The sequence below is a fragment of the Bombina bombina genome, chromosome 5 (genome assembly GCF_027579735.1).
Source record: "Bombina bombina isolate aBomBom1 chromosome 5, aBomBom1.pri, whole genome shotgun sequence".
In the NCBI taxonomy this organism is placed as follows: Eukaryota; Metazoa; Chordata; class Amphibia; order Anura; family Bombinatoridae; genus Bombina; species Bombina bombina.
Window position 1 is genome coordinate 561,981,086 of NC_069503.1, and position 21,982 is coordinate 562,003,067.

Genomic DNA, 21,982 nt, shown 5'->3' on the forward strand with positions numbered 1-21,982 from the left:
CTAATAAAGTATCAGAGGATTCAGTATTTACATTAATACCTGACCTACTGTGTTTACCCTGCAACACTGGTAATTTAGATAATACCTCTGTAAGGGTAGTTGACATAACTGCAGACATCTCCTGCAGTGCAGAGTAAAGGAATTAGACGCACTAGAGGTACTGGGCGTCGCTTGTGTGGCCGTTAAAGGTTGTAACACTTGGGGAGAATTGGATGGCATAACCTGATTCTCTTCAGATTGAGAATCATCCTTAGGCACACTATCTTGACCTAAAATATGGTCTTTACAATGTAAGGCCCTTTCAGTACAAGAGGTACACAATGTAAGAGGGGGTTCCATAATAGCTTCTAAACACATAGAACAATGAGAATCCTCAATGTCAGACATGTTGAACAGACTAATAAAAGCCACAAAAGTCGTTTAAACACTTTATTTATTGTTTTAAATAAAACTTTGAAAAATGTGTACTGTGCCTTTAAGAAAGAAAAAGTAAACAATTTTTCCAAAACTGCTTAAATAACGTTAATTTGCTACCAAAATTCACTAAAACTAATTAGTATATCCAAAAATTATTGCACCCTATGAGAAAGGTGAAAAAATAAGGCTCTAAAGTGAAAAATATCAGTTTACACAAAAGCACCCTCTGCACCTCGCCACAGCACTGCTGTGGCGCCTACCTGCCCCCAGGGTACTTCGGAATCAATAGCCAACACTCCAAGCCAGATACTACTGTCCAGGAGCAACCGGAGTTACTGCTTGCTGCTCCTCTGTCAGAAGGAAGTGCGCATCTGAGCGCGCAAAGACAAGCCCCGCCCCTTATGGCCAAAGTTGGAGTAGGCCCAAACACAACCGCATGGGAAGCGGTTTAACATGCTAAGTGGAACACAAAACACACCCCAAACACATCCCAGCAAGTCATGCTGGACATATAATAAAAAATAAATCGTTTTAACAGTTTATCTATTAAAAGTTCTTATGCCTCTCCCAGAGTGTCATGTCATATGCCCTTATGTCAGAAATAAGAAATAATAACAGGGGACTCTAGTAATACCCTTCTGTGAAACGGGTCTACTGCTTACCCCATTCCCATATAGGGAAATAAATGCCAGCCAGTTCTGATATATCAAGTCTCTTCAGAAAATAAAAGGCTGCACATACCTTAAAGCAGTGATTTTTAACCTTTTTTTTTGCCATGGCACACTTTTTTACATTAAAAAATCCTGTGGCACACCACCATCCCAAAATTTTTTAAAAAATCACACATTGTAGCCTAATACAGCATATATATATACACATACACACAAACACACACATACTGTATGTATTGTGCTGTTATGCCATGCCTCCTACAAACTACCCCTGCACTGGGAGTAAAAAACAAGCAAAGTTTAAAAAATATGTCACACTGTTGTCAGTCTGCCGTGGCACACCTGAGGATCTCTCACGGCACACTAGTGTGCCACGGCACACTGGTTGAAAAACACTGCCTTAAAGGACCAGTCAACACAGTAGATTTGCATAATCAACAAATGCAAGATAACAAAACAATGCAATAGCACTTAGTCTAAACTTCAAATGAGCAGTAGATTTTTTTCTGACAATTTTAAAAGTTATGTCTTTTTCCACTGCCCCTGTGCCATGTGACAGCCATCAGCCAATAACAAATGCATACACGTACCATGTGACAACCATCAGCCATTCACAAATGCATACACACTTATTCTTGCACATGCTCAGTAGGAGCTGGTGGCTCAAAAAGTTTAAATATAAAAAGACTGTGCACATTTAGTTAATGGAAGTAAACTGGAAAGTTGTTTAAAATGGCATGCTCTGTCTGAATAATGAAAGTTTAATTTTGATTGAGTGTCCCTTTAATGCTGCTTGTAGCATGAAACCGGTCTCCACACTGAAGATGTCTCATGTGTTACCTTCAGAAATCTTGTGGGAACCAGCATGGATCTTAGTTACAACTGCTAAGATCATTAACCTCAGGGCAGAAATCTTCTTCTATAACCCCCTGAGGAAAATAGTACTCACCGGTACCATTTAAAATAAAAAACTTCTTGATTGAAGAATTTAATAAAACTAGCACCTCACTTTACCTCTTCCTAGTATAACACAGGCAAAGAGAATAACTAAGTGTGGAGGGGAAGGGAGGGGCTATATATACAACTCTGCTGTGGTGCACTTTGCCACTTCCTGTTAGCAGGAGGTTAATATCCCACAAGTAAGGATGAAATCCGTGGACTCGTCATATCTTTGTAAAAGAAAGAAGCAAAGCACAAAGCACATCAAAGTGGGTAAGGAATAATTCAAGCGACATGAGGTTTCAATGTAGAATGATTATGTGAGAAAAAGAATATGTGTTATGACAGCATAATCTGAGAAATACTAGCTGCAGCAGCATAATAGCCATATATATCACATATTAGTGTAGTTCACCTAACCAAAATACTATAACAATAGTTATTGTAAATAGGGGCTGATAATATTTAACAAGATATTTCCTCAAGAAATATGCAGCATAAGAAAATCTTAGTAATAGCAGTCTTACATGGGACTATATTGAACAGGAAAGACGGTCCACAGCACTTAGTAAAATAATTAATTTATTAGTAACAGATTGACACGAAAAATTGACGTTTCGGAGTTGCCTCCTTAATCATACAACTTGTACCATTTTTTACACTCAGCTTTTAAAAGGCATTCAGGCGCCAAAAAGTTTCATCTCTGAGTTTGTGCTGCCATCTGCTGGATTTTATATGCTATTACAGTTTCACACAATATATATACAAATTCCTTACACTGGAATCTTACTCTGGCAGTTTATTCCTAATTAGTGCCCAAAAAACTTGTAAATATTTAAAACAATAATATACTCTGATTAAGTTATTGCATACATAGTCATGTTACAGCTCCTTTCATATACATTTGAAATTACTGGCTTTATTGTAAACCTGTAAATTGTTTAATTTAACCTCACACACTCACATTATTAGACAAATACAGTTAAATCATATTCCTTGTTTAGACCCTTAGGTCTTAATGTTTTAATCTATTGATCCATTGCATTTCTCTCTGCTTCAAAAGCTTTTCCCTATCAGTTCCACTTCTTTATAGTCCTACATGATCAATAACTTGCCATTTTAGCTGGCTTATCCTATGTCCCTTTTCTATAAAATGTGCTGACAGGAGTGCTTCCAAGTTGCCACATTGGATGTTTGACCTATGTTGGCTCATCCTGTCCCTAACCTTCCTGGTGGTCTCTCCTAAATAAACAAGGGAACATGGACATTTGATCAAATAGACCACATACTTTGATTCACATGTATAAAAATTATTTATGGTATATTTTTCCCATTATGTGGGTGATAAAAAGAATCACCTCTAATAATAGAATTGCAGCTTGCACAATTATGGCATGGATAACTGCCAGTAACTTTTCTGCCAATATGTATTTATTCAGCTTTACGTTTAGACCCTATGTCAGAACTAACTAAGTGATCTCTCAGATTTCTTACCCTTCTGTGTGCTAACATAGGTGGTGTTTTGAATTCTGGGATATCAACATGACAATCTCGCAATATATTCCAATGTTTATTCAATAACCCTTGAATTCGCTGGCTTAGGGGATTAAATTGAGTCCCAAAAACCATACGTTTGGTATCTTCTATTTTCTTTTTTATAACCCCTCCAGATTTTACCTCTATCTTTTTTTCTTTTAATAATTTCCTAGGGTCGCCCCTCTGTATAAATTTCTGTTGCATCTCTTTGAGTCTGAGATCTACTCTGTCTTCCTCACTCACTATCCTCTTTACCCTTAACAACTGACTTTTTGGGAGTGAGTATTTCAATTTTTTTGGGTGAAAACTATCATAATGTAACAGGGCATTTCTGTCAGTCTCTTTGGTATATAAATCAAATACCAATGTGTTATTCTTCTTGTACACTATGCCAAAGACGTCATCTATGAAGCGCCACCACACAGCGCCCATTTCTCTAAATATTTTATTCTCATAGACAACACATTCCTCAAACTCATTCAAAAATAAATTGGCATATGCTGGGGCGACATTCGACCCCATAGCAGACCCTTCTTTTGGACATACCACGTATCTTGGAATAAAAAATAATTCCAGTATACTAGTCTAAGTAAATCTTCAATAAAGTCGCACTTGGAATCTGTATAGCCTTTGTTTTTAATAAGGATTTTTGTTATAATGCCTATACCAGTCTCATGTTTTATTGCTGTGTACAGACTTTTTATGTCCATAGTGTATAGAATAAACTTATCTGAACTCAATTCTAGATCCTTAGCCTTATTAATAAAGTCCCCTGTATCTTTTAAATATGATGACATCTTGCTCACTTCTGTCTGTAGTATTTTATCTAAGAATTTTGAAATGTTAGTGTATACTGACTCCACGCTAGAGACTATAGGTCTCCCCGGTGGTTTTTTGGCATCTTTATGTATTTTAGGTACTGTATAAAATATGGGTGTTCTTGGATTTTTGCTTTATCAATATGCCCATATTTCAAACCCCTGTCCAGAATAGTTTTTATTTCTTTCTGTATTTCCACTATGGGGTTTTGAGACAATATCCTATAAGTATCAGGGTCATCAAGCTGAGAAAGAATTTCTGAAATATAATAACTTTTGTCCAATACCACCGTGGCACCCCCCTTGTCTGCCCCCTTCAATATAATGTTGTTTTTTTTTTAAGACTCACAAGTGCTTGTCTATCATTTTTATTGAAGTTGTTGTTACCTCTATATGCATTTTTACCAATAACCTTATCATGCTTTACTTTCACCTTTAATTCATGTATTTCTTTATCAACCAATTTCATAAATGTATTAATGCTGTGATCATTAACAACATGATTAAATGAGCTTTTTTGTATAAACCCAGCTCTTCAAGTGACCATTCTGACTTTTCAATACATTCTCTTGTAGATATAAAATTACTCTTCACTTTTTGGGAATGCCAAATCTTCAATTTAATATTACGATATAATCTATGTATATCCTTATCTACTTCAAAAAAGTCAATGTCCATCTTTGGGAAAAAACGACAGGCCTTTGTTGAACACACTTATTTCATGTGCAGACAGTTCCTGTGAAGATGCATTCACCACAGTGTCATTAATAACATTTCTTTCTACTTGCGTGATTGTTGTTGCTTGTTCCTCCGGTTGGATCGTTTGGGTAGGGCACCGCTATTCTCTTTTTGCCCAGCTTTGATGTTTGCGCCCTACTCGATGCTGTCTTCTTCTTGGCTTACTTCCAAAGGGGACGCTGCTGAAGAATCTGTAGAGCTCTCCCGAGTTCTGGCGTCACTAACTTCTCCTCCCTGACGTCAGCGTCCTCCTCTCTGATTGGTCCTGCGTCTGTAACAATGTGGGTTATTCCGGTTTCCATGGGAACCCTGATGCCACATATTTTGGTAAGTTCCTCCTTGCATGTTTTTATTCTTTGATCTTGAGACTCCATCTCTTTTAAAAGTGATTCCACCGTATGAACAATTAGGGCATAGGAACATTTGTTCAGGATGGCCTAAAACTTGTTGCAATATTCCTTATTTTGGCTCAAAAGCGTAGGGCAAGTGTTCATTCTGAGGCCCCTATGGATTCTTTTTACTCTGTAATATTCAGATAACGTAGTGGCATGAAGGTCCCACTTGATGTAATTGCATCTCAGTGATTCGTACTCTTTACTAAGATTTTCCACTGGAGCCACCCGTAAAGAGCCTTTAGATAATGTGGTGATGCGAGCTGCATCCAATTTGGTGTATGCAAAAACCTTTGGTTCCATCCGTTGCTCCTGGCTCTTTACCATTTGTAGCCATATTCAATCCACAATGGCGCACGTATCCTGGCAATAATGTATCCAGATATGTAACAGTGAATACAGCACCAAAGTGTCGGTGCTCATGAAGACCGGGGGACAATTTGCCAAATCCCCAGACTAACTTGTAACAGGAAAGACGGTGGGGTGACATTGGATCCCTAAACAGATTTGTTAAAGAATTAAATTCTACTGTGAGGGTGTAAGAATTTTCTGTGATCTACAGTGAGGAGGCAGTATCTTTTCTAGACACCATCGTGTACAAGAAGAATAACACATTGGTATTTGATTTATATACCAAAGAGACTGACAGAAATACCCTGCTACATTATGATAGTTTTCACTCAAAAAATTTGAAAGACTCACTCCCCAAAAGTCAGTTGTTAAGGGTAAAGAGGATAGTGAGTGAGGAAGACAGAGTAGATCTCAGACTCAAAGAGATGCAACAGAAATTTATACAGAGGGGCGACCCTAGGAAATTATTAAAAGAAAAAATGATAGAAGTAAAATCTGGAGAGGTTATAAAAAAGAAAATAGAAGATACCAAACGTATGGTTTTTGTGACTCAATTTAAACCCCTAAGCCAGTGAATGCAAGGGATATTAAATAAACATTGGAATATATTGCGAGATTGTCATGTTGATATCCCAGAATTCAAAACACCACCTATGTTAGCACACAGAAGGGTAAGAAATCTGAGAGATCACTTAGTTAGTTCTGACATAGGGTCTAAACGTAAAGCTGAATAAATACATATTGGCAGAAAAGTTACTGGCAGTTATCCATGCCATAATTGTGCAAGCTGCAATTCTATTATTAGAGGTGATTCTTTTTATCACCCACATAATGGAAAATATAAAATAAATAATTTTTATACATGTGAATCAAAGTATGTGGTCTATTTGATCAAATGTCCATGTTCCCTTGTTTATTTAGGAGAGACCACCAGGAAGGTTAGGGACAGGATGAGCCAACATAGGTCAAACATCCGATGTGGCAACTTGGAAGCACTCCTGTCAGCACATTTTATAGAAAAGGGACATAGGATAAGCCAGCTAAAATGGCAAGTTATTGATCAGGTAGGACTACAAAGAAGTGGAACTGATAGGGAAAAGCTTTTGAAGCAGAGAGAAATGCAATGGATCAATAGATTAGAAACATTAAGACCTAAGGGTCTAAACAAGGAATATAATTTAACTGTATTTTTCTAATAATGTGAGTGTGTGAGGTTAGATTAAACAGTTTACAGGTTTACAATAAAGCCAGTAATTTCAAATGTATATGAAAGGAGATGTAACATGACTATGTATGCAATAACTTAATCAGAGTATATTATTGTTTTAAATATTTACGAGTTTTTTGGGCACTGATTAGGAATAAACTGCCAGAGTAAGATTTCAGTGTAAGGCATTTGTATATATGTATACATAGTGTGTGAAACTGTAATAGCATATAAAATCCAGAAGATGGCAGCACAAACTCAGAGATGAAACTTTTTGGCGCCTGAATGCCTTTTAAAAGCCGAGTGTAAAAAATGGTACAAGTTGTATGATTAAGGAGGCAACTCCGAAACGTCAATTTTTCGTGTTAATCTGTTACTAATAACTTAATTATTTTACTAAGTGCTGTGGAGCGTCTTTCCTGTTACGAGTTACAGTCTGGGGATTTGGTAAATTGTCCCCCGGTCTTCACGAGCACCCACACTTTGTTTGCCATACAATTCACAACTAATAATGATAATGATGACTGCATAAAATACACAACACATTGCAATGCATCAGCAGTGAAAGTAAATGGAATAATATCTGTTGGGCGACTAACATTTATAACAGTAAAAGGAGTGTAATTGGGCATAACAACGTATGCTAGCAGTCTATGTGTACACAGAAATTTGTCTGGATTATGGTATGCTGCTTTAATTTACTGCTTTAAAAGACATTTGTGTGTGTGAATAGAATTCAGCCATCATTACCCTTTAACAAGACCCTACAAAGTTTTCAGGAGTGGGTACAAAGGGACTAAAGTATGATAGCTTTATTATTAGCTTTCCTTAATTCATGCAGTTGATCATTGGACCCAGTTGCCCAAAATAGATTTCTTGAACATTGCATTATGAATTTATGAATACCTAGTAATGCCTTTTGGGCTGTACAATGCCCCTGCTGTCTTTCAAGCTTTCGTCAATGACGTCTTCCCTGACCTCCTTAATCGTACTGTCATTGTCTATTTAGATGACATCCTCATATTCTCCACCACCCTGGAGGAGCCTCATGCGCATGTGAAACAGGTACTTCTTCGCCTCAGAAAGAATTCTCTGGTAGCCAAGTTGGAGAAATGTGAATTTGATTAAGTCCAGATCCAGTTCCTTGGATATGTCATCTCAAAGGAGAGTTTTGCCATGGATCCTAACTATTATGGCAAGTTTATAAAGAACTTCTCCAGAATTGTTGCTCCACTTACTGAGCTGACTAAACGAAACAGAAACTGCAAAAATTGGCCTCCAGTAGCTGTGGATGCTTTCTCTCATCTGAAAAAGGCCTTTTGTTCTGCTCCTGTACTACACCATCCTGATCCTGACCTGCAGTTCACCCTAGAGATTGATGCCACCAAGATGGGAGCTGGTGCAGTTTTAACCCAAAGGGACCCTTTAACCTCCAAATTGCATCCTGTAGCCTTTTTATTCAAACGGTTTACTCCATGCAGAGAGGAATTACAATGTTAGTAATTGTGAACTCTTAGCCATTAAGCTGGCCCTTACTGAATGGTGTCATTGGCTAGAGGGTACTACCAACCCCATTCAGATTCTCACTGACCACAAAAATCTGTACCTAGAAAATGCTCATTGACTCAATCCTCCACAGGCCAGATGGGCCGTGTTCTTTTCTCGTTTTCTCTTACCTTCCTGGGACCAAGAAAAAAGACATGCTCTTTCCCACCAGTTTCCCCAGTCAAATGACTCTTCTAAAGCTCATATGGAACACATCATTCCTCTGAGTGCTTGCTCAACTTAAAGGGACATGAAACCCAACATTTTTCTTTCATTATTTAGACATAGCATGCAATTTTAAACAACTTTCCAATTTACTTCCATTATTTCATTTGCTTCCTTCTCTTGTTATTCTTCACTGAAAGGTTTATCTAGATAAGCTCAGGAGCAGCAAAGAACCTAGGTTCTAGCTGGTTATTGGTGGTTGCAGAAATATAACGATTGTCAGATTGTGTTCAGTAAGAAACCAGTAGTGCATTGCTGCTCCTTCAACAAATTATACCAAGAGAATGAAACAAATTAGATAATGGAAGTAAATTAGAAAGTTGTTTAAAATTGTATTCTCTATCTGAATCGTGAAAGAATATTTTTGAGTTTCATGTCTCTTTAACACCTCTCTTCTTCAAAGACTGCAACGTGCCCAGTCTAGAAAACCTCCTGTAGCTCCTGCGGCTCCTGAGATCTTCTTTGTACCTCCAAACCTTCACACTCCTGTGCTATCCTGGGCTCATGACAGCAAACTATCAGGTCATCCTGATTTGACGAGAACCTTCAAACTCCTTTCCCAACATTTTTGGTGGTCTACCATGAAGTCTGACTCTCAGGAGTATGTCAAGGCTTGTCAGACTTGTGCAGTTAAAAAGACTCTCCAATCCCTACCTCATGGCTTACTTCAACCATTGTCCATACCCAAACATCCATGGACTCACATTGCCATGGATTTCGTTATGGGCCTCCTTCTGATCACAATACAGTTATTTGGGTTGTGGTGGATCAATTCTCCAAACTTGCTCATTTGATACCCCTAACCAAGCTACCTCCTGCCCAAGAATTGTCTAGTCTTTTTCTTCTTCATGTGGTACGACTCCATGGTATACCTATTAACATGGTCTCTGACAGAGGACCTCAATTCATCTCTGCAGTCTGGAGAGCCTTTTGCAAGCTAATAGGAACCACTCGCCTAGATTATGATTTTTTTTTTTTGTCGGTAATGGTGTGCAGTGCTAACGAGTAGTTTTCCCTCACCGCTCACCTACAGACAACGCTGGTATTACGGGTTTTTACAAACCCGGCGTTAGCTGCAGAAAAGTGAGCGGAGAGCAAAATTTAGCTCCATATCTCACCTCAATACCAGCGCTGCTTACGGTAGCGGTGAGCTGGCAAAATGTGCTCGTGCACGATTTCCCCATAGGAATCAATGGGGGAGAGCCGACTGAAAAAAAAACTAACACCTGCAAAAAAGCAGTGTAAAGCTCCTAACGCAGCCCCATTGATTCCTATGGGGAAATAAACGTTATGTCTACACCTAACACCCTAACATGAACCCCGAGTCTAAACACCCCTAATCTTACACTTATTAACCCCTAATCTGCCATCGCCGACACCATTATTATATCATTAACCCCTAATCTTCCGCTCCGGACACCGCCACCACCTACATTATACTTATGAACCCCTAATCTGCTGCCCCCAACATCGCCAAAACCTACATTATATTTATTAACCCCTAATCTTCCGCCCCAACGTCGCTGCCACTATATTAAAGTTATTAACCCTTAAATCCAAGTCTAACCCTAACCCTAACTAAAATATAATTTAAATAAATCTAAATAAAATAACTACAATTAACTAAATAATTCCTGTTTAAAACTAAATACTTACCTATAAAATAAACCCTAAGCTAGCTACAATATAACTAATAGTTACATTGTATCTATTTTAGGATTTATTTTTATTTTACAGGCAACTTTGTATTTATTTTAACTAGGTACAATAGTTATTAAATAGTTATTAACTATTTAATAGCTACCTAGTTAAAATATAGACAAATAGTTTTTTTAAACTAATTACACCTAATCTAATCCCCCTAATAAAATAAAAAAGCCCCCCAAAATAATAAAAAGCCCTACCCTATACTAAATTACAAATAGCCCTTAAAAGGGCCTTTTACGGGGCATTGAACCAAAGTAATCAGCTCTTTTACCTGTAAAAAAAAGTACAATACCCCCCAACATTAAAACCCACCACCCACACACCCAACCCTACTCTAAAACCCACCCAATACCCCCTTAATAAAACCTAACACTAACCCCTTGAAGATCACCCTACCTTGAGAAGTCTTCACCCAACCGGGCCGAAGTCCTCAACGAAGCCGGGCGAAGTAGTCCTCCAGACGGGCAGAAGTCTTCATCCAAGCTGGGAAGAAGAGGTCCTCCAGATGGGCAGAAGTCTTCATCCAGACGGCATCTTCTATCTTCATCCATCCGGCGCAGAGTGGCTCCATCTTCAAGACATCCGACGCGGAGCATCCTCTTCAAACGACGTCCAACTGAAGAATGAAGGTTCCTTTAAATGATGTCATCCAAGATGGCGTCACTTCAATTCCGATTGGCTGTTAGAATTCTATCAGCCAATCGGAATTAAGGTAGAAAAAATCCTATTGGCTGATGCAATCAGCCAATAGGATTGAACTTGCATTCTATTGGCTGATCCAATCAGCCAATAGAATGCCAGCTCAATCCTATTGGCTGATTGGATCTTCCTATTGGCTGACCAAAACGTCGCTTCACTGACCTCACCACTCATTGGCAACGCATATGCTCTCTGTTACGCTCTGCTACCTCTGGATACAAGAGGTTTGCTGACCACCATCGAGCTGCTGTCCGTGCCTTTTCAGTAGGTGATCGTGTCTGGGTATCTACCCGACACATTAGCTTATGCCAGCCCTGTCACAAACTAGGGCCCCAGTATATTGGCCCTTATAAGATCCTCAAAAGACTGTCTCCTGTTGCCTACATGGTGGCCTTGCCCAGAGCTTTGCATATCCACCCGGTCTTCCACATATTGTTGCTGAAACCTTACGTCACGAACGGGTTCGTTCTACTCAGACGCCCTCCTCCTCCACTCCTAATCAATGGTGAGCCAGAGTTTGAGATTGCCAAGATCCTAGACTACAGATAGAGACACAAACATCAATACACTGGAAGGGCTACTCTATGGCAGATCGTTCCTGCCTGTGATGTGCATGCTCCTTCTCTGGTCTCCAGGTATCATACTGCTCATCCTGCCAAGCCACATTAGGGTCCCAGACATACCCCTTTGTAGTGGGGCGCTGTCACACCACCTGCTCTGTTGTGGCCGTTGCCACAGACACAGGCGGCCCCTTCCTGTTGCCATGGCTGTTGCTGCCATTGACGCTGCAGAGCTCTGGGCGCACTAGATTGACGTCACAATCACTCCTGGACTTTCCCCTTGGAGCAAACCTGGGTCTATGTAAGTACTTTCTTCCTTACTTACATTGCCCAAGTTTAGGTTGTCTTGTGCTACTTTTAAATAGCTGTATTTGCTTCACTCTGGATTGCCTTATTGTTGCTGAACTTTGCTTTTCTCTGTCCACTCTACTGTTTAACCCCTGAATTGCTTGATTGCCTTATTGTTGCTGAACGTTGCTTGTCTGACCACTCTCCTGTTTAACCCCTGCACTGCAGGATCTCCCCAACCCCTCTCTCTTTCCCCCACATTTCTTTTGCACTCTCTCTCCCCCCTCTCTTGCTCTCTCTCTTCCCTTTCTCTTTTATGCTCTCTCTCTCCCCCTCTCTTGCGCTCTCTATCTCTCCCCCCTCTCTTGTGCACTCTCTCCCCCCTCTCCTTTGCTCTCTCTTTCTCCCCCCCTCTTTTGCTCTCTTTCCCCCCTCTCTTTTGTTCTCTCTCCCCTCCCTTTCTTTTGCTCTCTCTCTCCCCGTAAGCTAATGTTGTCTTGTGCTCCCTGGGTGCTACTTTTAAATAGCTGTATTTGCTTTACTCTGGATTGCCTTACTGCTGCTGAACGTTGCTTGTCTCTGACCACTCTCCTGTTTAACCCCTGCACTGCTGGATTACCTTATTGTTGCTGAATGTTGCTTGTCTCTGACCACTCTCCTGTTTAACCCCCGCACTGCTGGATTGCCTTATTGTTGCTGAACGTTGCTTGTCTCTGACCACTCTCCTGTTTAACCCCTGAACTGCTGGTACCGTGGATTGCCTAATTGCCTCTGGACTCTGCTTTTTACTGGTTACTCTCCTGCTTAACCCTTGAACTGCTGATTCCTTGGATCGCCTACCTGTTACCGGACTTTGCTTTATTGACTACTCTCTGCTTTACTCTTTGGTACCGTTATGGACTGGACTGTCTGCCTGGTGTTTAACACCGCCCTGTCTGGGACCACTTCCCTGTTTCTCTCATCTCTACTGTGAGTAGTGGATTGCATCCTCATTTGTTATTTCTAATTTTTATTTCTGGGTTATTTCCTTATCTTGCCACTTGACAATGGGATAAGAAGACTACTGGCCAGGATTGGTCTGATAGGGAAATATCCCACGAGAATTGCAGAGAATGCCTAAACATTTGTAATTGCAACAATTTTCTAGGCGAAGTGATGCATTATCTGATAGAAATGCAGGGGTGCCAATATTTGTGCCATGACTGTATATATATATATATATATATATATATATATATATATATATATATATATATATATATATATATATATATATATATACACACACAGGTAGCCCTCAGTTTACGCCAGGGTTAGGTTCCAGAAGGAATGGTTGTAAATCGAAACCGTTGTAAATTGAAACCCAGTTTATAATGTAAGTCAATGGGACGTCAGGCCCCTCTCAAAATTGGCATAACACCTAATACATTATTTTTAAAGCTTTGAAATGAAGACTTTAAATGCTAAGCAGCATTATAAACCTAATAAAATAATCACACAACACAGAATGTATAATTAAACTAAGTTAAATGAACAAAAACATTTGCTAAACAGCATTATAAACCTAATAAAATAATCACACAACACAGACTTCACTTGCATCTTTCAGCAAACAGTTCTTTCTATGCATTCCAATCTGGACTGATTTATAGACAGGAAGATCTTATTCCTTTGAAATCTGCTCGATAGCTCAGCTCTGGTTAAACTGATTAATTTCAGCTTGCTTGGCTTTGCTGCAACACAAGCGGACAGCTCCACCTACTGGCTATTTTAATAAATGCACTGCTTCTCAATGCTTTTCAATAGCAGTCACATGACTGGAAAAAAAGGATGTTATTCTGAAACGGTGTAAATTGAACCATTGTAAAACTAAGGCCATCTGTATATATATATATATATATATATATATATATATATATATATATATATACACACACACACAGTATATATATATTACTTATTGTGTCCTGTGCATTAGCGAGCCACTTGTAATCTGGTCCTATGTGTTTAAAAATTAATGCCTTTAAGAATAGTGTAAACCTTATTATATATATATATATATATATATATATATATATATATATATATATATATATATATATATATATATATATATATATATATACACACACACACACACACACACACACACACAGATATACATACATATAAAACACATTATATATATATATATACTCGTCCTAAAGCCTGTGTACACGGGCCATTTTTTGCAGTACAGTGGTCCCACCCCCTTGCTCTCTCTCCCCCCTCTTTTTTGCTCTCTCTTCCTCTCCCTCCTCTCTTTTGCACTCTCTCTCTTTCCCCCTTTCTTTTGATCTCTCTCCCCAACCCCTCTCTCTTTCCCCCACATTTCTTTTGCGCTCTCTCTCCCCCCTCTCTTGCTCTCTCTCTTCCCTTTCTCTTTTGCGCTCTCTCTATCCCCCTCTCTTGCGCTCTCTATTTCACCCCCCTCTCCTTTGCTCTCTCTCTCCCCCCTCTCCTTTGCTCTCTCTTTCTCCTCCACTCTTTTGCTCTCTCTCCCCCCTCTCTTTTGTTCTCTCTCCCCTCCCTCTCTTTTGCTCTCTCTCTCCCCTCTTGCTCTCTGCCCCCTCTTTTGCTTTCTCTCCCCCCTCTATTTTGCTCTCTCCCCCTCTATTTTGCTCCCTCTCCCTTTCTCTTTTGCTCTCTCTCCCCTTCTCTTTTGCTTGCTCTCTCTCCCCCTCTCTTTTGCTTGCTCTCCCTCCCCCTCTCTTTTGCTTTCTCTCTCCCCATCTCTTTTACTTTCTCTCTCTCCCCCTCCCTTTTGCTTTTTCTCTCTCCCCCTCTCTTTTGCTCTCTCTCCACCCCCCTCTTTTGCTCTCTCTCCCCTTTTTTGCTCTTTCTCACCACTCTCTTTTGCTCTCTCCCCCTCTCTATTGATCTTTCTCCCCTCTCTATTGCTCTCTCTCCCCCCTCTCTTTTGCTCTCTCTCCCCCCTCGCTTTTGCTCTTTCTACCACCTCTTTTGCGCGCTCTCCCCTTTTTTGCTCTTTCTCACCACTCTCTTTTGCTCTCTCCCCCTCTCTATTGATCTTTCTCCCCTCTCTATTGCTCTCTCTCCCCCCTCTCTTTTGCTCTCTCTCCCCCCTCGCTTTTGCTCTTTCTACCACCTCTTTTGCGCGCTCTCTTTAACGATCACGCCCACTCCTGCCCGACCACACTTACCACTACGGCTGCCCCCGCCCTGTCACGCCCACTCTTGTACGACCCCGCCCACTCATACCTGCGGCACACAGCAGATCATCAGTTGTGTTTCAAGGCCAGGTGTGTTTGTCCTCGCACTCTCTACTGCGCATGACAGCTTCAGACAAACACACTTGGCCTTTTATATTATAGGATACACACCAAATACCTTAAAACATGCAATATCAGTTTTAATCAATTGTAATATGTTTTGATGTATTTAGAATAGAAATACTTGAAATTCCTATGTTCTTCAGTTGTTCTAGCGGGGTGTCTGATTAGCGCACAAAGTCTTAAATTTTAGTGATTAGTTTATTTTTGTTATTTTCAACTTGTAATATGCGTGCAAACATGGACACACTAATCTTTTACAGATAGCAAGTGAGTGGAAAAAAAATTAGTGTGCCACTTGTATTATAGCCTATAACAGTAAGAGCTTTAGATTCTAGTCAAACTTGTTTATGCAGATAAGTGTTTTATATACTTTTCTTAAAGATGGCAGGTTTATACCTAAACAATTTCTAGAAAGTTGTTCTCCAAAATAGAAAATACCTTAATCCATCTGAATAATAAAGAATCAGCAAATAATTATTTAACCCTTATTATTTTTTGTGTTGCCAGCCATATCTAAAGCACATATAGTTATTTAATTACCTTTGTAGGAATAAGTCCTTGTAACATATTTATACTTTGCATAATTACAAAGGCCTCCAACATTTCTATTTTATACTCTAAGGATTGGATACCAAAGCGATATAATTCAGAAAATGAGCCACTGTAGAGCTGTTTAAGGATTTCACTTTCAATCGGAGACCGTTTTTTCAACCAACCCTAGGAGAGAATAAAGGAAGACTTGTATAATTATCAAAAACAATATTGATATCCATTTTGTAGTCACAATGTTCAGCCTCCCACAATGTTTCTTCCCCCCTCCCCAAGGCCCCACTGCAGTGAACTATAATATTTGTGCCCTAGATTTGTATTTTGCAGTAATTTACAGAAATTATACCCTCACTTTTTTCAGCTTAGAACCAGCAAGTTGTTTTGTGTTATATTGAAGCCACGAATGTTAAGCCTTCAATTATTTCCACTTTCTTTAAACTGTTCGATCAAAATAAATCTAAAGAAACAAGTACTGCTTACCTGGGTGTTCATTTTAAAACATCAAGTGACTGTTAATGGAGGAAATAATATTATGGCAGACAGAAAAGAAGAAGGAGCAGACACATATTGGAGGAATCCTGTACCTGTGTCTATAGAGACTGTAAATAGCATTTACTTTGTTAAACGATTATTTAATGTGTGTTTGTGGTAATTGTGTAAGCAAAACTTTGTCGTCTAATATATTTTTCCTTCAAGTTTAACCCATTTGTAGTAATAGGTGGATATGAAGTATGCAAACAAAAACAGACCCCAACAACACAGTACACTAGGCAAAAAAAAACATAAATTGCAGACTATGATCATTTTGCATAAATACAAACAGGCATGATTTATGTGAGATGTGCTTCTGAATGAAAATGACGGAAGAAACAACAATACAATAACAAGCAAGAAATAGTATGTTAATATATATTAAAACATTTAAAAGCTATGACATTTTTAACCTGAGCATTTGTTGTTACTCATCTCAACAACAACATAAATATCATAAGTTCTGACATCACACCATTGCTGACATAGAACAATAACTATTTATATTACTATTTATTTTTTTAATTTGAAAAATAGCATTAAAATAATATCAATTTTTATCCATTATAGATGCCGAAAGCTTGTGTATTTTTTTTTATAAATAAAGCAGTTGAATCAAATTAATTTTAGTATAAAAAAAGTATAATATAGCAAAAACGTATAAACTAACCTCAAAATATATTTTCCTTAGTAATAAATACGTTTAATTAAATGCCAACAATTATACTTTACCATCAGAATTTTATTTTTGTTTTAAAATTTGATATCAGTTATTTCTTTTAAATACAATAATGTGATGTCATGAAATATGTTATTAATGTTGTCACATGTCACGTAATAGTTATGTTATTGAAGATACTTAAGATGTCACATTGATGCCATACAAAAAAATCTCCCGGGGAAAATGTTGCTGGTTGGTGGATTGAGTTTGGAATTTCCTATCTCTTGAATATGTGAAGGAGATCATAAACTCTGACAATAACCTAAGTTTTTGCCTTAAAAATTCCTGTAATTTTGGGAAGTTCAAAATCCTTGGGCACAATTAATTTTAATGCAAAGTATTCAAACCAACTAGCTCTCATTTATAATCTAGTTATTTAAAGGGACAATAAACACATTGAAATTTTTATATAAAATGTTTATGAGTGGGTGACATTTGGCTACTTAAAAATAATTGCAGTAAAAAGGATCTTAATTTGTTTTAAAAGGTTATTATATTATTCTATTGTATCAAAACAGACATGTCATACTTAAGTATTTACTGTCCCTCTAAGTTCCGAGAATGCACTATTGGTAATAATAAAACCAGCAAGTTGTTTTACAAAATATAATCATATTGTGTAGGCAGACAAAAATACTTGGAAGATACCATTAACGATTAAGTATTCATGCATTCTTCTAATAGCTGTATACATTGCTTTGAACAGGTTTTCAGTTTTGAGGCAATTCCTCCATTATTTTAATGTATTTATTATTTAAGTGGCTCCACATTTATTCATCACCCCCATAAATACTAAAATATATACTAAGTGTAAAGGGGCTGGAGTACCCAAAACTATACATACTTACATATGTATGTATTTATGTACAAAGGTACTTATTAAATATGTATTGGACATGTTGAAGTTTCCTGAATAAACAGCTCTGCTACACAATGATTTGCATGTCGCCAGTGACTGTTAAAAGTAAATTAGATGATGTAGATTTATTTCTAGGTGCGTACCTGTAGAGGCTGATAGCTTTGCACAACCAGTAAATATTGAAAATATTGCAAGGTGTATTTTTTTTTATACAAATGTACCTATATTAATCTAAAGTTCCATTAAATCCATAAAAAGGCATTAAAATTCAGCTGCAAAATATAGTAGTAGTTGGAGCCTAGAAATCTCATATTAATAATCCATCATATTTCATACAAATAATTGCCTCTCCCTTGTCATTACCCACTCAAAGAACATTGTATATTTTATGTACCTCAAGGATGGGGCTCCAGTTAAGGACAGAAGAGCTCATGAACACCATACCATTTCTTGAAACTGTAGCAGGTGAAGCATTGTCAATATTATGTGGTTCAAATACTATTTTGCAGTTGGGCGCCATTGGAATACGGTCTCCATTGGCTAATGTCAATGTTTTGTTGTCATCCAGAACAGAATTCAAGTTCTCTATCCATATAGCATCCACAGGTCCATCTAGAACAATCCAGATATGCTCTCCTGTTTTATAAACAAAGTGCACACTAATATTCAGAATATAAATAGTTTTTAACATACCATACTAAAATAGAAATATCTTTTAGGCATGTAAAAAAAAATAAGAAAAACAAAATAAGAAGCACACATTACATTTAAAAACTGTCATTAGCTGTCTAGCCAATTCTTCCAAAGCTAAAAAAGCTGTAATCTCAGTATTGTTACCAATATAGGGTAGAAGTGGATAACATAGCCTGTAAAAGCATTACATTAGTCATATGGCCTTTGTAGTGTTATGAAAATGTGATTAAAAGGGACAATCTAGACCAGAATTTGTATTGTTTTAAAAGATAGAGAATCCCTTTATTACCCATTCCCTAAATTTTCATAACCAACATTGTTATATTTATAAACTTTTAACCTCTGTGATCACCTTGTATCTAAGCTTCTGCAAACTGCCCCCTTATTTCAGTTCTTTTGACAAACTGGCATTTTAGCCTATCAGTGCTGACTCTTAGGTAACTTCAAGCGCGTGAGCACAATGTTATCTATAAGACACACATGAACTAACACCCTCTAGTGGTGAAAAACTGTCAAAATGCCTTCATATAAGAGACGGCCTTCAAGGTCTAAGAAATTAGCATATGAACAACCCAGGTTTAGCTTTCAACTAAGAATACCAAGAGAACAAAGCAAAATTGGTGATAAAAGTAAATTGAAGAGTTGTTTAAAATGACATGCGCTATCTGATTCATGAACGTTTATTTTAGACTAGACTGTCCCTATAATAAGTTTTACAACATTGAAAGATTATCTGCATTTGGAGATGCAGAGATATATGGAAAAATTTGCCGACCTACTTATTCACCTGCATTTAATCACACCATCACCCAAAACAACCACATATGTCTTCTTTATATAAATACAACAGACATGATATGTACATTATATACTTCCGCATACCGATCCTCACTAACAATCCGACTGTATACTGTGATTGATTGGGTTGCAGCAGGCACTTTGCTTGATTTTTCCCCACATTCTACTGAGTGCATGCACCTCCTCGTCCACTGCGCTGACTTCCTCACCACCCCATGCTGCTCCAGCTTAGCCTGATCACATTCATTATTCACACAGCACTAGGAATGTGACAGGAGAGGAAATGGGTGGGAGGGAGGAGCCGAGGAGTATGATGAGCAGGGATAGGCATGGACCCAAGCTGTGGCGGACATTTTCCAAAGTACAGATCTTAGTGAAGCACACCAAGGTCTACATTTAGCTACCAATCAGGAAGCTCTACCCAAGAGCTCAACCAAAAATGGGCTGACTAGTAAGCCTACATTACTTAATTTTTCAAATAAAGATACCAAGAAAACGAAGAGAAATTGATAATAGGAATAAATTAGAAAGTTGCTTAAAATTGCATGCTCCATTTGAATCATGAAAGAAAAAAAATTGGGTTTGGTGTCCCTTTAATGGAAACAAAATTTCCATCAATCTAACTGGATCATATATTATGTGTGGTGCAAGAAACATTAAAAGAAAATATCATACAATAGTGATGTCTTATTGGTGCGCAAATTCCTCCCCTGCACATACACTAATCTGCACCCATAAGCAGAAAAAAGAAAGAACAATACTCAATATAAATGTGTGTGTGTGCGCTATCAGCTATGAGGATCTTAAAAACAGGATCTATATCTATGGTCTCTAAACCAGCTTAAATAGAACATTGATGTTATAACTACTAAAAGTATAGTGCAAAACAATTTATTAAAATGACAAACAATATTTTATAATCTAAAATGCATGTATATGACCGGTCATCAAAACATATCTGCAATTTATGCTGATTAAACTCTTAAAATATATTAAAAGAAGAGTACCTATTCCTGCAAAATTTGTGAAAAATGCGTACTACCTGGTTAAATATTGCTCAATAAACAAATAGTACATGTAAACTTGAAAAGGCAATATCCTTATATTGCATGGCAGCTAGAGCTAATTCTTTTGGCTAAAGGTGTAGAACTTAGTCTGTATATCGGTGGCAGCTCCGTGTCAAATAGTATCAAATAGGTATAAACTTATCTTTGCCGGATGTCAGAGTTCCAATATTGCATTACAAATGTCTCTATCCTTGGCAATTACCAGTAGTTCTAACGTCACTGAAAAGAGAACCGTGTATGCCTACCACACTACAGGGCTGCTACACCTCTCCGTGCCTACCTGCTCTTCTCTGAGTGTAATCCGTTCCCTCCCGGTAAGGCACAGGTGTCCGTACAGCTCCTGTGTAGTCGGTGACGTCACACGTTACGTTGGTTGTCACAGAAAGTAGATCCGTTCCGTGCAATGATCTTTAACTCTGCGCAGAGTATTGTAGAGATGATACGAAAGTAGTTCCACTTTGAATCCTATGTAATCCTTCGATTCTGTAGTATGATTCAGTTAAAATAACATCCGTGTGTCTTTAGTCAATAACCATCAACACGTTTCGCCATTTATCATGGCTTTATCAAAATGGTTTCATATTGTTACTTCTCTCCTTATAAATGCTTAAGTGATCTATGATTGGTCAAATTTTACTGCCTCTTTTTCAAGTTATATTTCCTTAAGGTGGAATTTGTGGTTGTCCATAATATCATATTGGCACATAAGTATTATAAGTTACATATGTATTCCTAATTGAGCAATGATAAGTACATGGTCATAAATTACTATAAGAAAGTAAACACTATGTAATAACAGAGTAGAAAAGTGAAAATAAAAACTTGGAAAATTAAAATATTAAAAATGCTAAAAATATTAAAATGTTGTTAAGGTATTATAAGAATATTAAATGAAAGGACATATCTCTATATCAAATCGATTAGTCTTCTTAGCATAAAACTACGGGTATATATGGATGGACAAGTACTTAAAGGACTAAAAATTAGGCAACTATGATAAGTTGTTAAATCGATATTAACCCTTCAAGTTAGGCTTATTTAGCCAAATCCAATGTAGCCTAGTCAATCTAGTTTTATTGTCAGGAAATGTCAATGACTATTTTAAAATACATATATTATAGGAACTTTATAAAAATATCCTAACCATTGATCAACTAATAGGTAAAAATAACAGTCTAAAATGAATGGATTTAGGTCCAACTCAGAGTTCAAGCCTTTTTTGAGGAGTAGACGTTCATAGTCCCCACCTTGCCAAGGTTTGCTAATCTTACAAATACCCCAGTACTCGAAATCTTTTGTATTGTTCTGATGTTTTAACCTAAAGTGTTCGTATAGT

At 37.8% G+C, this 21,982-nt stretch overlaps 1 protein-coding gene across 1 annotated transcript in view; it reads right to left on the minus strand.

Moving 5' to 3' along the window:
- Positions 1–21,982, minus strand: part of DNAH5 (dynein axonemal heavy chain 5) — a 1,563,391-nt gene that overhangs the window by 364,622 nt on the left and 1,176,787 nt on the right. Inside the window, 2 exon segments of the mRNA XM_053715797.1 lie at positions 15,969–16,145; positions 18,483–18,724. Of these exon segments, the coding sequence (XP_053571772.1) occupies positions 15,969–16,145; positions 18,483–18,724 (419 nt within the window).